Here is a 15448-nt window from a genome sequence, read left to right as displayed (position 1 = left end):
TAAAAGAAGAAAAAAAAATTACAACCCAATTCAATCTCGTAACTATGCATGCAGACCCAACTGCCCAATGTGATGTAAAAAGGGGGACGGGGGAAGGGGGGGGGGGGGGGTTGGAAAGAAAGTGGTGTAGGATCGAGAAATCCCGCCGACAGCCATTGTCATAAAACAGTTTAGAGCGATATTTCAATAGCACAGAGAAAACAATGAGCAATGAAATATATCCGGATTTTTTCGTCTTTTATGTTTTTTTTTGTACAGCTACAGGAATATCCAGAGAGGAACTATATGACATCATTTGTTATGGGGGACGAGCAGCTCTTGAGAAATATTGGCGCGATTGGTTCCCACATGATAATCATAAGGATCTGCGTGCGGCACTTTCCGACCACGAACTCATCTGTATGCTGAAACCATTCATAGACAGTCAACATTACCAAGTCGATAGAAAACTAAGTGATAATAACCCTATTACGTTAATGAAACACCTTCTACAGGATGAACAAACCCCAAGGCAGATTCTAAGACAGCATCTGCAAAATGAAGCACCGCAATATGGTAAGGGGAAATTTCTTATTTTGGACAGACAAACTGACTTATATGTGTTATAGACCCATAGGGAAACACCACAAGACATCGACCTACCTAACTTTGTATAAGTACGATAATGATTTGATTGGACTAATCAAATTTGCAGATTTAATTTACCAGTACCATTTTAGAGTAATGCTAAATTTATAACAAGGCTTGTGTACGATCCGACACACTCATACTTGACATTTTTTTGACTAAATTATTTTTTTTTCCAGAATCCATTAAAGGTAAAGAGCCAATGATAGTGCCCAAAGGACAGTATGACATATAAGTCATATGTCACGCTGTCCTTTGGGAACTATCATTGGCCTTTTTATGACCTGTGACTGTAAGGAATAGAAAGTATTGTTATGTTAAAGTACATTTTCCATTTTATTAACAAGGAAGTATTGTGCTCAAGAAACTCAATATAGAGCAGCGATCAATACAGAGCAGCGATTTTTTGTTTGGACATAGGCCTAAAAATGCCCCATCATGCCCATTGAGGTCTGATATTTATGAACCAAGCATAAAATGGAATGTCTTTTTTTTTACCGCGTAAATTCCTAAATTTGACAAACATAATGATCCATTTCCATTGACTTACCACCATGACCACTGTGTAAAAATAAGAATGGTACGTCAAGTCGTGTATCATTGAGCACATTGTATTTCTTTTTTTAGGTAACAAAGAATACAATCAACTTCAAAAAGAAAACTGAATTAGTAACAAATCGGTTTTGCTCTTATCAAGTTGCCTATTCTATTGCTGAAGCTCTACTATAAAGGCTCTTGAGGCATTATTAATTCAATTACCTACACTAGCAGCTCACTTGGAGTTAAAACAGCACAATGTTGATCTCTTTCTTGTTTATCTCTATATTTCGGAGTGATTTACGTCATTTTAGCGGTTAAAAAAAGAGCAGTTCATGTATCACTTTTTTTTATTCATTGCATAATTGAAGATCATTTTGAGACCCGGGGGAGGGGCACTTTCATTGACGAGTGGATAACAGGCGAGACACTGGAGATTCAAAAGCACCCTAAACAAGTATTTTCCATATCTGAAAATGCATTCCTTTACAAATATTGGCGTGTAAAACCCTACCCATAACAAGTATTGGACAAGTATTCCCTGAATCGCCCCCTAAACATGCTAAACAAGTACAATTATATTGTAATTGTTATCAACGGACGTCGGATTTACCTTATTTTCAGTGGGTGTAGTACTGCCCCACCCCCCATACCTCGCTCAAATAGGACCCGAAACAGGTAGTGCTGCGGCAAAAAAGTATAATTTAGTAATTTTATTCCCGCAAATTTTTCCGTAAACAAGTAGCTTTTCTAGCAAAATATATACCCTTTTTCAGTATTTTAGCGTTTTTGACACCCTTACTACCAATCTTGAAAAAGACAATCTTTTTTACACATTTCGTTTTTCGCGCCTGGCATCCACTCGTCAATGGAAGCCCCCCCCCCTGGTTGGAGACTTATGATTGTAATGTACTTTTACTATCGCTATTTACTTTTCTAGCGTGTCTTCTTGCAAAAGGGAAAGAATACAACATATACGATGTAGAACTCGTTGAATTAGCCTATCGCCTCGTCCTATCAGACGTTTATCCATTTGCCAAAGCACTCGACATCAGTGACGAAGAGCTAACTCGCTACAAACATAAACTTGGACCTAAAATAATACAACATGGTACAGGGAAATTGCTATTCGAGATGAAATCTACAGGCAAAGGCTATGAAGAGAGACTGGGAATGGTGCATGATTTGAAAGTAGCTGGATATCTGGAAGAGGCAAAGTCGATAGTGTTTGGTGAGTTAAGAATTTCTATTAAAGATAAAAGAAAGTAGTTGCAGCAAACAATTATTTCATGAGAAATTCTTAAACATCAAGGTCGAATGCCACCTTATTATCATACTGAGATCTAGTTCTTGTGCGTTGAAATAAGTTTATTCTTTCTGAAATCATAAAATGTTAGCAAAAATCGGATAATTCTGATGATTAACACAAAAGGGCATATGTGGGACAGTATGGACAGTAGGGAATTCCGTGCGTATTTTGCTCATTTCTCAGCAACTACACTTTTTTGCAGAGTCATTTGGCACCTATTCTGTATTTATACGTACAAATAGTCATTTTATTGTATTCTGTTCGAACTCATTTTGAGATCGTTACCACAACTGGTATCTTTAAGAATCCCTCTCACTCTATTCTTTATCTGTCACACGCACATACACACTGGTCCACCCTCGTCCAAAACACACATTCTCACCTACTCACCCACACATGCAAAGCCAGACTCTTAAGCCCTGCGCATACTATGCAACCCGATACGACTCGATTTTTAAATAAACCGCATTCTGTATTGAATGTGAAAGTTCCAAGAAGTAAAATTATTTTATTGAAAGTTCTTCAATGATGCCAGGAATATTTTCCATCATGTTTTTGCTTTTCTGTAAGCCCTGTGATAAGAGTAAAGTTCAAATCGGCTTCAAGTCGCAGCCGATGATGACATCATCATTACGATTTTGAATCGAATTTATTCCTACAGGGGGTGGGTCGAACTCGGATAAATTTCAATTTCAGTAGTCCTACCATTACGGATTCTTATCCCTTTATTGGTTGAAATGTGCATATAAATGTTATTGCAATTTCGCAACGAATCGTATAGTGTGCGGCGGGCTTGACACACCCCTTCATATCCACGCCCCTACAACACACACATCCATGATGTTAATAATGCTCACTCTTGCTTTCTCAGGGGCAGCGGAAGTGGGGAAGGGGTAACCATGCAAAAATCACAATAAGATGGTAATTTTTGTCTCACCTGCATAGCAGAGTGAGACTATAGGCATTGGCGGCGGAAGCCAAAAGTTTTAGGAGGGGACAACCCAAAAAAAAAATTTGACAAGCAAAAACAAACAAAAAAAAAAGGTTCTCAACCTAAAAATTTTAGGGGGGACGCGTAGGAAAATAAATTAACAAGCAAAAAAAAAAAAAGGTCATCAACTACAAATTTAGGGGGGACCGTCCCCCCTCCTCAAATTTAGGGGGGAAACGTCCCCCCCGTCCCCCCGCCTATGACTATAGGTGCCGCTTGCCTGACGGCGGCGACATCAAATCTTAACCGAAGATTAAGTTTTTGAAATGACAGCACAACTTAGAAAGTATATAGATCTAGTTCATGAAACTTGGACATATGGTTAATCAAGTGTAACTAAACATCCTAACTGAGTTTCAGGTCACATGATCAATTTCAAAAGTCATTTAAGGTCAATGAACTTAGACGGTGGTGGGGGAATCCACATCAAAATCTTACCTAAGGTTAAGTTTTTCAAATTTCGTCATAACTTAAAAAAAAAGGGAGTTTGCGGATCAGAAGCTCGGTGCTCTTCTGGTAGCGCCGAATCTCTCTCAGGGCGACAGTTCCAGGCCTGTATCTATGTATAAAGACCTAGTTCATGAAACTTACTCATAAGGGAAACAAGTAATACTAAAGGTCCTGCCTGAGTCTCAAGTCACATGACGAAGGTCAAAGGTCATTTAGGGTCAATGAACTTTGACCAAGTTGGGGTATTTGTTGATTTACCATCATAACTGAAAGTGTTTTGCTCTAAATCATAAAAATCGGACATAGAGTAACCAGGTATCACTGAACATCCTGTGCAAGTTTCAGGTCAGATAACCAAGATCAAAGGTCATTTAAGGTCAGTGAACTTTGGCTATGTTATAGGTAATTTTTAAATTGCTGTCATAACTTTCGAAGTTTATGGATAAAATTAATGAAATATGGACATTGAATTGTCGCTTTTCTCGATAGATCGCAAAAAGCCTTTTTTTTTTTAATCTACACCTTTAACGATTTTCCTCAATAAAGTAATCTGCAATTTCTGCACCTGACATTGAATATGGTGATTTACATCAATAACTGGGATATACCCATTTGATTTGCTAGTTCATTACGATGAACCTGCGTGCCGAATATAGAGTACACAACTTTTCCTGCGCGCGCGCTGCATCTCCCTACCAACGCACTATCCCAAGATCGTCGCGCAATTTGGCGTCCATTTCCTCTTTTACTTTCGCCTGCGGTCGAGTGCAGTCGCAAGCTAAGTACACTCTCAAAATTGCATTTCTGTTTTCCGTTTGGATACTTTATTGTGCAATTCTTCCCTTATTTCAATCTTATTTTCTCTCATCTAAGATTTTTATATGATTATCACGTCGCGCGGAGCTTCCGTGATATTATTTTAACGTTTCTTGTCCCTCTTCGTGAGTTTGTTTTTTAAAGATACGTTTCTCACAGGCGGGTTGTCTTCACCTCTCCGCCCCATAGCTCCGCGCCTTCCTGCTCGGGCGTTGTCTTCGCTCCTTTTTAATTCTTTTTATTCACTGACTTCTTCGTTTATACGACTCGTCGTGAATTTAATTGATTTATTTCTCCACAGATAGGTTCTGTAGGACGTTAGGAGCGTCGTATTCCAGCCTCGTTTCAAGTTCTTTGTCTCTTGTTTCGAGTTAGTTGATTGTTCTTTTGTTTCAATCAATCCTTTGTTCTTGTATTTATTAATTGAATTAATTGGTTAATTGATTAATTAATTAATTGATTGATTCTTTTAATTCTTGACTTGCTCCTTTGCCTCGATTCAAGTTCTTTGTTTCTTGTTTCGAGTTAGTTGATTGTTCTTTTGTTTCAATCAATCCTTTGTTCTTGTGTTTATTAATTGATTAATTATTCAATTAATTAAAAAAAATATTTTCTTTCCTTCACAAGAATACTTAGAATTTTTTTTTAGGAAGCCGTCTCCTGTCAGCGTTCGTCGCCTTTGACTCGGCCTTCCTTCTCGGGAAAGCTATCTTTGTTTTTCCCCCCTTTTCAAGTCAGCTACCGGTCTCTGGACTTATAATTTTTTTTTCTTAAACTTCTTGTTTATAAAAAAAAAGAAAGGGAATCTTGCTCCCCTTTTTTCCTTAGCTGATCCTCACCTCAAGAAAAATTATTTTTTCTTTTGAACAGGTGGACACAAAAAAAAAAAAACTTAGTGTTTTCTTCTTTTTAGATGCTTCCCCCCTTCCTTCTTTTCAGAATTTTGGCGGAAGCAGATTCTTGTTGTGATAATCAAATAATTAATTTTTCTAACGGACTTCAGGGACAGTGTCTCTTAATAATTCTTAATTATTACTGTTTCCTTTGTTCTGGGATTTTACCTTGTATCATCCTTGTGAGATCCGTTTTTGACTCTCAAAAGTCCGCTTTTTGAGGTCCTTGTCTTTTGGGTTGGGGTTTGTTACCCCCCTACCCCCTTTGCTTCTCTGTTTTTTTTTTATCTTACTACTAGATCACCCTACGGCAATAATGAGCCTTTCGGACTCTCTTTCTGAAGAGCCTCAGGCGACTGCTGTTTCGGGGCCCGACACCGGGGTCTTATCCCCCACCACAGGTAGTATAGATAGCGAGAACAGAGTCAGAGCCCCGTGGGCTCTCAAAGGGATGGAACAGTGGACGCGCGTTCACGTGCCCCGCTTAATAAGGGTGGAACCATGGATTTGCGACCACGTGCCCGCACGGTGATGGCCAAGGCTTCCGTCCCGGAACCTGAACCTTATTGGGGAGTGTCGCACTAGTACAGAAAACGGCGACTCCTCTAGGGCTGTCAGACCCACCGGCCATCAGGTCACCTAAAGTCCGGGGGGAGAGCACGGGTCTCTCCACCCGGCAAAGACTAGGCTCGATGCCGTGTAAGACCCCTCTAGGGAGCGTCGGCAAAGGGCTACCAGCCCCTAGTCGGAAGAGGCACCTGAGTCCGACCGTGTCGGACTCTCAATTCAATCTGATGCCGTCAGTTTCGGCCGACGCCTCCTCTCGCTCGGCTAGCTCTCCCCGTGGGAGAGCTAAGGAGAGGAAGACAGGCGCAGTCCAGTCTCTGGTCCAGCCTCTGGTCCAGCGTCTGGTCCTCGGCTGGCTCTCCCTGTGGGAGAGCTAAGGAGAGGAAGACAGGCGCAGCCCAGCCTCTTGTCCCTTCTTCCGCTCCGGCGCCGGAGCAACCGAAGAAGAAGAAAAGAAGAAGAGGAGAACCACAGACGTAAGCCCCGCTCCGTCGGGCGGTCTGTCCTCTGATTCTTTTGATGGCCAGGCCTCTCAGCTCCTCAAGCTAATCTAGAGTGCCCTCCAGCACTGCGGGTTTTTACCCCCAGGCTTGCCTGCTTCAGCCGACGGTACTACCAACCGAGCGGATCAAGCAGACACCGGCCATCCAACACACCTCGGAGAGTCACTGGCAATATCATGTTTCGCCGGCTCACGCACCTGCAAGGGAAATTCCCGCTAATACACAGGTGCTATCGACATACGGGCGTCGCCCGCCATTATGTCACCAGACTCCCGATCATTATACCCTCTTCTGCCCCCCGGCGGGGGCCGCATAGAAGAGGAAGAAGAAGAAGAAATTCTAGGTCGCTAACCCCGCTGTGCGGGCAGACCTTCCCTTCTGATTCTTGTGCCGACGGCCAGGCGTCGTAACTTCATGTTACAACAGAACGCCCTCGAGCACCACGGATCTTCATCCTAATGCTCTCTGTCAGCTAAAACCGCCGTGTCGAGCACCAGGCAGGTCAAGCAGACAGTCGCCGTCTCGCACCTCGGAGAGTTACCGGCCATATGATTCGCCGGCCCACGCACCTGCAAGGGAAATCCCCGCTAATACACAGGTGCTATCGACATACGGGCGTCGCCCGCCACTATGCCGCCAGACTCCAGATGATTGTTCCCTCTTCTGCCCCCCGGCGGGGGCCTCACAGAAGAGGAAGAACAAGAAGAAAGTCTAGGTCGCTAATCCCACTTTGCGGGCAGACCTTTCTTTCTGATTCTTGTGCCAATGGCCAGGCGTCGTAACTTCATGTTACAACAGAACACCCTCGAGCATCACGGATCTTTATCTTCATGCTCCCTGTCAGCTAAAACCGCCGTGTCGAGCACCGGGCAGGTTAAGCAGACATTCGCCATCTTGCACCTCGGAGAGTCACCGGCGATTTCATGATTCGCCGGCTCACGCACCTGCAAGGGAAATCCCCGCTAATACACAGGTGTTATCGACATACGGGCATCGCCCTCCATTATGTCACCAGACTCCCGATATTTGTGGGTCAGGCGTCGCACATACTCCCATGAGCAGTGCGGGTAATTCACCCACGCTTCATATCAGCTTCAGCCACCTTGCTAAGCACTGTGCGGCTCAAGCAATCACCTGTCCTCTCACACCGGGCATTTATTGAAACGCTGTTCACCTACACGGTGACCCCCGTTTCTATGCAGGTGCTTTCGACATACGGCTTTCAAGCATCAATATGTCGGCAAGCTCTCGGTGACCGACGGCTGGACGTTGCATCCGTTCAGGCTGCATCTATGCGTCCCCGAGCATTACGGGTTCTTATCCTCGTGTTCTCCGTCATTATAAGACCGCCGCGGTCTTATTGCCGGCGTCGGGTATTGAGCGGATTGAGACTTCTCTCGCCAACCCGCACTCCGGGGAGCCATTGGCGAGTTACCTGCATGGGTATTCCCCCTTTTTATGCAGGTACTCCCGAATTCGCCCTTTACGTCAAGCCCACGTACGGCGACGACTCCTTCAGCGGTAACTCTCTCCATTCTACCCCCTAAGCGGGCCCGTAGATTGGAGGTAAGAATCTCTTACATACCGCATGCCGCACTTCTCTCGTGAGAATGTTTGGCTGCTTTGAGGGGGCAACCTATCACGTCCGCGGACCGTCCGCCCAGGCGACGGGACCGTCGGTTTCTGGCCTGAACCTCACTTTCTATTCGAAAGTAAGGGTGCCCTGTCTTACTTAGCTCCTACCCTTGCAAGGCCAGAGTCAGGGCTAGTACAGACACCCGTCCCCCAGCGATCGCCGCTGAAGAGAGGGCGACTCCGATATGAGCACCATCACCGCTCAGCGGTATGTCTCATTACCTCATAGCTCTCAGAACTTATGAGTATGTATATCGGATCTGAATGTCACGGCGATTAAAAGTTCTCCTGTGCTTAGTAATCGCTACGCCTTCACCACCCGGTGCATTATGGTTATGTTAACCTATTGTCTCGTATTCGGGCGGCTCGTTCGAGCCCTGCCCGAGCTGCCATCACCGGTCGTCCAGCCGGACACCGCCGAAAGCACCCGCACCGAATACCTGGAGGGAATCAGCTTTTCATATGCTAGATATCCCTCCTGTTGACATTCACAGCTGTTCCCCGAGTCCTTCCCCGTCGGGTAAGCATCATCTCGGAGGAAAGAAACCGCCGTACATCTCATGAGATTATTGGCTATGTACGTGCGTTCAAGCTTGTTTAAAGCCCCAGACTTCTCTGTCGGCATTCTATGCCTACTTTCTGGGCACACCCACCGTACCGGGTCGGCGAGTTTACACCAAACTGTACGCCTCCAGACCATCGGTCGAGCTCTAACAGTCTTATAGACTGCCCTCTATGTGGGTCAAGCTTGCGGGCGTCTCCGCCGTTTCCTCCTTGTGTGGAGTGGTCTACGGTGGATGTCTTACCGTGCCCATTTGTCGAACCGTCTTCTTATTTAGAAGCTTTTTCACTCGGCACACTCGAGTCGCCTCGCATGCTGCTTTCATCCTCCCTCCATGCAATGCATGTGGCCATGGTCACTGCACGACCGAGGATGATGTAACCGTGGATGCATGTATGCTTATGCCTACCTAACCACAATCACTAGGACCCGCTTTTTCTCGGGCCGACTGTGGATGTGTCTCTCCATGTAAGTGATTTACTTCACTGGAGTTATTTTAGAAACTTAGATGCTCATCCCCCACTGCTTAGGGCGTCATTTTTGCCGACCCCCCCCCCCCCGCAGCTTTTTGGAACTCCTTATTCTCCGATATCGGACTGTTCCATGCTGCCGCAACCGGCGCCGGCGGTGCTTGCTCTTACGTTCACCTGAGACCAGGCCTTGTGGCTGTTTTCATAAACAACTGGTTCTCACCGCAGACTGATGGAAATTTTTGTGATTATTTTCCTCAAGTCTCCCTCCTCCTTCGCTTGTTTCTTCAAGCGAGGACATCGACACTCTTAGCCAGTTTCCGTCCCTAACTTGATAGGACAGGGCCGTTGCTACCTCATTCGATTCCGTTGGGAACGTAACTGTTGAGGTATCATATCCGGCGATGTCTGTTCGTTAGAACATCTCTTAGTAGTATGTAGTAGTAGTAGTAGTATTTATTTCCGTATTAAAAGCACAATTATATACAATAAAATACGGTGGATAGCCCACATTCAGCGTGACTGGCACAGTGACGCTGGTCTTCCGTGGGGTCCAAAACATTTAACATTAACATATAAGTTGTAGACACAGTATAACAAGATTAAAATAAGAGATTTACAGAAGAATAAAAGAAAATAGTGACGAACATAAATGGTTAAAAATACAAATATTAACAGTAAACATATTCAGATAAAACACCGGAAAAAAAAAGGTATAGGGTGCAAACCTAATTGGGGATGAGGGGGGGGGGGTATATCGGAGTCCATGTGGCTACAGATCAACAATCTTAGATTTGAAGATATTAATACTAGGGGATGATTTAATGTGAGGAGGAAGGGAATTATAAGCCATGGCGCTTTTATACTTGAAGGATCTTTTGAGGTAATTTGTTCTTGGTTTGGGTAATTTAAATTTGGTTCCGAAACGGGAGGGATACGTATGTGATACTAACTCAAATTCATTTCTTAAATATTTTGGAGATAGATTATTCATGATCTTATACATGAGAATAAGGGAATGATCGCTTCTTCTTTTGTCCAACAATTGCCAATTTAGTGTATTGTGCATTTCCAAAGTAGATATATGAGATTCGGGTTTAATCTGAAGTATAATACGACCTGCTCTGTTTTGTAGTTTTTGGAGGCGGTCTGTGTATTTCTTAAAGGATGCATCGTAAACAACATCGCCATAATCAAAGTAGGGTAGGATCAACGAACTATATATTAATTTCAGAATCGATTCACTTAGGGATCGCCGCAATCTTCTCAGAAAGCCGACTAATTGACCTATTTTTTGCAACATGTTGTCTATATGCAGATTAAAATTCTTATACCTAGGCAACTATGATGCCTAGGTATTTGACATGATTAACTTGTTCTAATGGGGTATTATTTAAGGAAACATGAAGGGCGTTTTGTTTGGAAATCATATTCTTGCTTCCAATGAGCATACAGACCGTTTTTTGACAATTAACACTTAACTTGTTCTGGCACATCCATTGGTACATATTTTCTAAATCTGAGTTGAGAGCCTCATTGATTCTATCAATGGAGGGGTGTGAAAAATACAAAACGGTGTCATCCGCATACAATTGGATATGACATGTATTAATACATTTCACTAAATCGTTAACATATAAAATAAAGAGCAGTGGCCCCAGGAGTGATCCCTGGGGCACACCGCAGTTAATAACTGATTCATAAGAGAGTTCCGAATTAATAAGAGTCCTACAAACCCGGTTTGACATGTAACTTCGAAACCATAAGGATGGTGTACCAGAAATACCTAGGTTATTCATTTTTTTCATAAGAATATCACAATTCACGGTGTCGAATGCTTTTTTTAAGTCGACGAAGACGGCCCCAACGTAATGTTTCAGATCGACCGAGTGAAACCAGTCATCGGTTACCTTTAGGAGAGTGGTAATAGTTGAGTGCCGTGGCCGAAAACCGGATTGGGCAGGTGTCAAAATATCATTCTTTCGCAAAAAATCTAAGACTTGCCGTTGAACAACCCTTTCCAGTATTTTAGATACGCAGGGCAGAATTGAAATGGGCCTATAGTTCGAAGGAGAATTTTTATCGCCACCTTTGTGAATTGGGATAATCTTGGCTTTTTTCCATTGTTGCGGAAATATACCGCTTGACAAAGACAGATTAATCAACTTAGCAATGCTCATTGATATCTCCATAGAGCATGCCTTCAAAACAAAGACAGATATCTTGTCAACACCGACAGACTTAGTGTTTTTAAGATTTCTTATGATTTTCAAAACATTCAAAACAATGCACGCTGGATAAATAAACTGTGTGAACAAAATAGGAGTCCTGGCTTTCAGTCCAAGTGCTAATCCTGCTTAAAAATGAATAGAGAGCCGTGATAAAGGTTGGAAGTCTCTATTGTTGTTAACATAGTGCTTGCTTCATCAGCGAAAGGTCGAGCTTTCCCCTTCATTGTTGCATGCATCATTGGTTGAGCTGTCAATAAAAGGATTACGTCTTGACAGGGAGTGGCTCCAATATTCATTGGCGTACTTCGGGCCAATTGAAATGCTTTCCTCGAACACAAGAGGAGGGGCGTGATTCCACAATAGAGCAGTACTGTAAGTCTCAGCTTAGGGTTAATACATGAAACTTGGTCTTTCTTATGAGATTAATTGAGAATGGGGAATTCTATGGACAAGATTGGGTGTTTCTTATAAGAAATATCGAATCAATGGTGAAGAATTCAAGGTTTTCTCAATTTCTGCAGGTCGCTCTCCTTTGTAATGGTGACTCGCTTTTTCGTGTACTTGGATATGGCAAGTATGCGGCCATCTTGGGTCCATATCGCCTCCGTACAATCCTTGTATTGGGTTTTCACCTTCCAGAACAGATCAGTCCGTTTCCTTGTGAGACTCTCATGAATATAAATCGCCTCATCCTGTAGATTACGCAATTTTCTCCTATTTTTGTAGATTTTGTCTCGTACATGATAGTTCGTGAACTTCACAATTATTCCCCTCTCTCTGTTTTCTTTATTCTGACCCAATCTGTGGCTTCTATCTATTTCTCTTGCTTCTAACTCAACATTAAGCTTATCTGCACAGAGTTTGACGATGGTTTCATCCGTGCTTTCGTTCTCTTTCTCCTTTACTCCGTTGAAAATTAGACAATTCCTGCGTGAGTACTGTTCAGACTCATCATGTTGGTCTAACAACGATTGTATCTTTGATTCCAAGGCATTGATGCGAGTGTCTCTTGCCTCCATTTCAAATTCAATGTACTCACGTAAACTATCTGTAACTCTCTCAGTAATCAACGGTGTAATCTCATTAATCAAAGTTGTATTAAGTTCACTCACCAATTTTCTCATGAAAGTATCACTCCCCAGGGCTTTGTTCAGTTCCTCTTTAATACTATTCGAGAGTTCTCCGGCTTGTAGTTTCGAACTACGAGTCGTCATCGCGGGGTAGTGGTATTATGTCCTTCCAATATATCACATAAATAATAAAAAAAAGGAAGTCGACGAGCAACAGATTGTTGGTGGTGATAGTTCAAATAGGTAAAGACGTAGATTTGAAGCAGTTTATACACCAAACATGCACGATATTTCGAACAAAATCACGATCTTGTCGGCCGGTAAGAGCGCTTCAGTGAACACGTCCGCTCATGACGAAGTTTTGACCTCTTGATTGTCGCCTTCACGTAGGATCATGACAGAGACTTTTCGCCAGCTCCCTCTGGCGTACACTTGCTGCTGCTAGGGATTCCCCCGCCCGGCGGTCATCCATCGCAGCCTAGCCTCACCGGCTCTCTCGGCAATGGTGGCTTGAGCCAAGCCACCTCTTCCACCGCGGGCACTGCACCCTCAGAAGGGTGCTTCAATCAGTACGGGAGAAAGGGGATCCTGAGTTCTCTCTCGATCACTCGGTCTATCACACTTTTGTCGTGATGTGTACCGCGCTGTTTCTCTGACACGCCCGGTTGAGCTATTTTAACCAGACTGCTTTATTCTACATAGGCAGCAGGTCCGCGGCATTTCTTATTAAAAGGATGGCACTCAGTCCCTTTCTCGATCCTTGACTGCCTTACGAGTGGTTTTCTTCTTAAATCCCTACTCTCCGTCGTTCCTAGTCCCCTTCGGACCGCTAGTAACTTTCTGCCACAGCTCTCTATCAGAATTCTGCAGATGTTCTGCCCTCACGCATTTGAGACAGATATCGAATTCTGGGCGCTTTCTCCCGAGCGGAGGCTTCTGAGATCTCTCGCCTTCTCAGATTGTTCGATTGATCACTTACTGAGCCTTAAAGCTTCAGTTTTTCCGATCACGATTCTTGTTGAAATTTTCAACAAATTCCGAATTTTACGCTCTAGTCAGCTGGTGATGTTGTTCTCCTGACACTAGGCCGAGGGCCCATGATACTTAGTATCATTCTTTTTGGGCTCTTTCTTGGAATCGTCGTTCACGACTTCTCGAGGTCCACCTATTGACGCCCATCTTTCCTTCACTCCTTGCTCTTAAGGACTTCTTCACATGAGGCTTTATCGCCTCCCCTGTCCGTAAGGCAACGGCCTTTGTGTCTTCATCTCCCTATTTTTACGCACTTCTTAATCTAGACATGCCTCCCTTCACGTTGAATCCGTGTTGGTCTAGCAAATCAAATGGGTATATCCCAGTTATTGATGTAAATTATAAAAATACTTACCATGATTTTCTTATTTACGAGATAACTGGATATACCCATTTGAACCCTCCCTCCTACCCCTCGCCTTGTGTGACAACATGTCTTGCCCGCAGGCTCATGAGAGGAAATGGACGCCAAATTGCGCGACGATCTTGGGATAGTGCGTTGGTAGGGAGATGCAGCGCGCGCGCAGGAAAAGTTGTGTACTCTATATTCGGCACGCAGGTTCATCGTAATGAACTAGCAAATCAAATGGGTATATCCAGTTATATCGTAAATAAGAAAATCATGGTAAGTATTTTCATATTTGCATCTAACAGGATTTGAAATCGGCCTGGCGGATGAAGCAGAAATAGAAGAGAAGCGAATCAATCCAGCGGAATTAGCAAAGGAACTCGGTGTTTCTGATGATTCCAAGCCGGTGGGTCCTGATGAACGAGAAGAGAGCTGTCAATCTGTACTTCAAAGATGGAGAAACATTGTCAGTCCTTCATCATTCAATCATCGCATGGTTTTGGCTGATGCTCTGCACAATCTGGGCGAGAAGGAGCTTGCACTCGGTATTATCTCAGGTAAAAGAGAATCAAAATCATGATTATGGGTTTTTGCCTTAGGTCATAAGGTCATATTTGCTTGATTCTTAATTGAGATATTAACGATTGTGTTCCCTGCAGTGTATCGCCAAGACAGTCCCCTTTAAATGAGAGAACTTAGTTATACATTGATAGTAAAGTTTGACTCATGTCATAGTCACTACTGTTATGATTAGATTGCCCTATAGATGAATGCCACTTGTAACGATTTCAAAGCGAATTCGTACAGAAATCAATCAAATAAGAAAATTATGAAAAAGTAAGCTTGTTAATTTGGAAAATAAGCACAAGATTCGAGCGATCATGGCGATGTTTCTTATCTGTTTTGGGCGATTTACAGTGCCTTTTCTCCGGCTTTGCTTTCATGATTTGACCAAGTTCAGTTCAATATACTTTAATAGATCTAGATGATATCGTGGATGATATTGGGACCATATATTTTAGTTTTACAGACCTTCTTGTGAAATCAGAGTTACTGGAAATGCGTTCTTTCATCCTTGATTCAGGAAAGAAACGAACAATATGATATAAACCATATTTCTCACTATGTATTTCTTTCTGTCTTTTACTATAAATATTTCTTTATTTCTAACGTATTTGTCTTTATTCCAAGGCATTTTAGTGGATTTGTATTTTCACATTTGACATATTTGTTCATACTCTTACTACTTTACTTTGTTGAATATTTCTTGTTTGTTACTTATAGCAAGGAGATATCACCTCGTAGATGTGATATCTCCTTTCTTATCTTTTCACTCCCTTACCATTTCCTTCAAATATATTATTCTGTTGAATTATACCTTAATTCGAATATCGTCAATTTTTACT

General features: G+C 43.0%; 1 protein-coding gene across 1 annotated transcript in view; it reads left to right on the top strand.

Annotated features, from left to right (window-relative positions):
- LOC121419543 overlaps nucleotides 1-15448 on the top strand; it is a 65668-nt gene that overhangs the window by 15079 nt on the left and 35141 nt on the right. Inside the window, exons 5-7 of the mRNA XM_041613999.1 lie at nucleotides 259-555; nucleotides 2105-2395; nucleotides 14348-14599. Of these exons, the coding sequence (XP_041469933.1) occupies nucleotides 259-555; nucleotides 2105-2395; nucleotides 14348-14599 (840 nt within the window). The remainder of the gene's footprint in view (nucleotides 1-258; nucleotides 556-2104; nucleotides 2396-14347; nucleotides 14600-15448) is intronic.

This window comes from Lytechinus variegatus, chromosome 8 (genome assembly GCF_018143015.1).
Source record: "Lytechinus variegatus isolate NC3 chromosome 8, Lvar_3.0, whole genome shotgun sequence".
Lineage (NCBI taxonomy): Eukaryota > Metazoa > Echinodermata > Echinoidea > Temnopleuroida > Toxopneustidae > Lytechinus > Lytechinus variegatus.
Note: the sequence above shows the minus strand (reverse complement) of the source record. Positions and strands in the feature narration are given on the sequence as shown.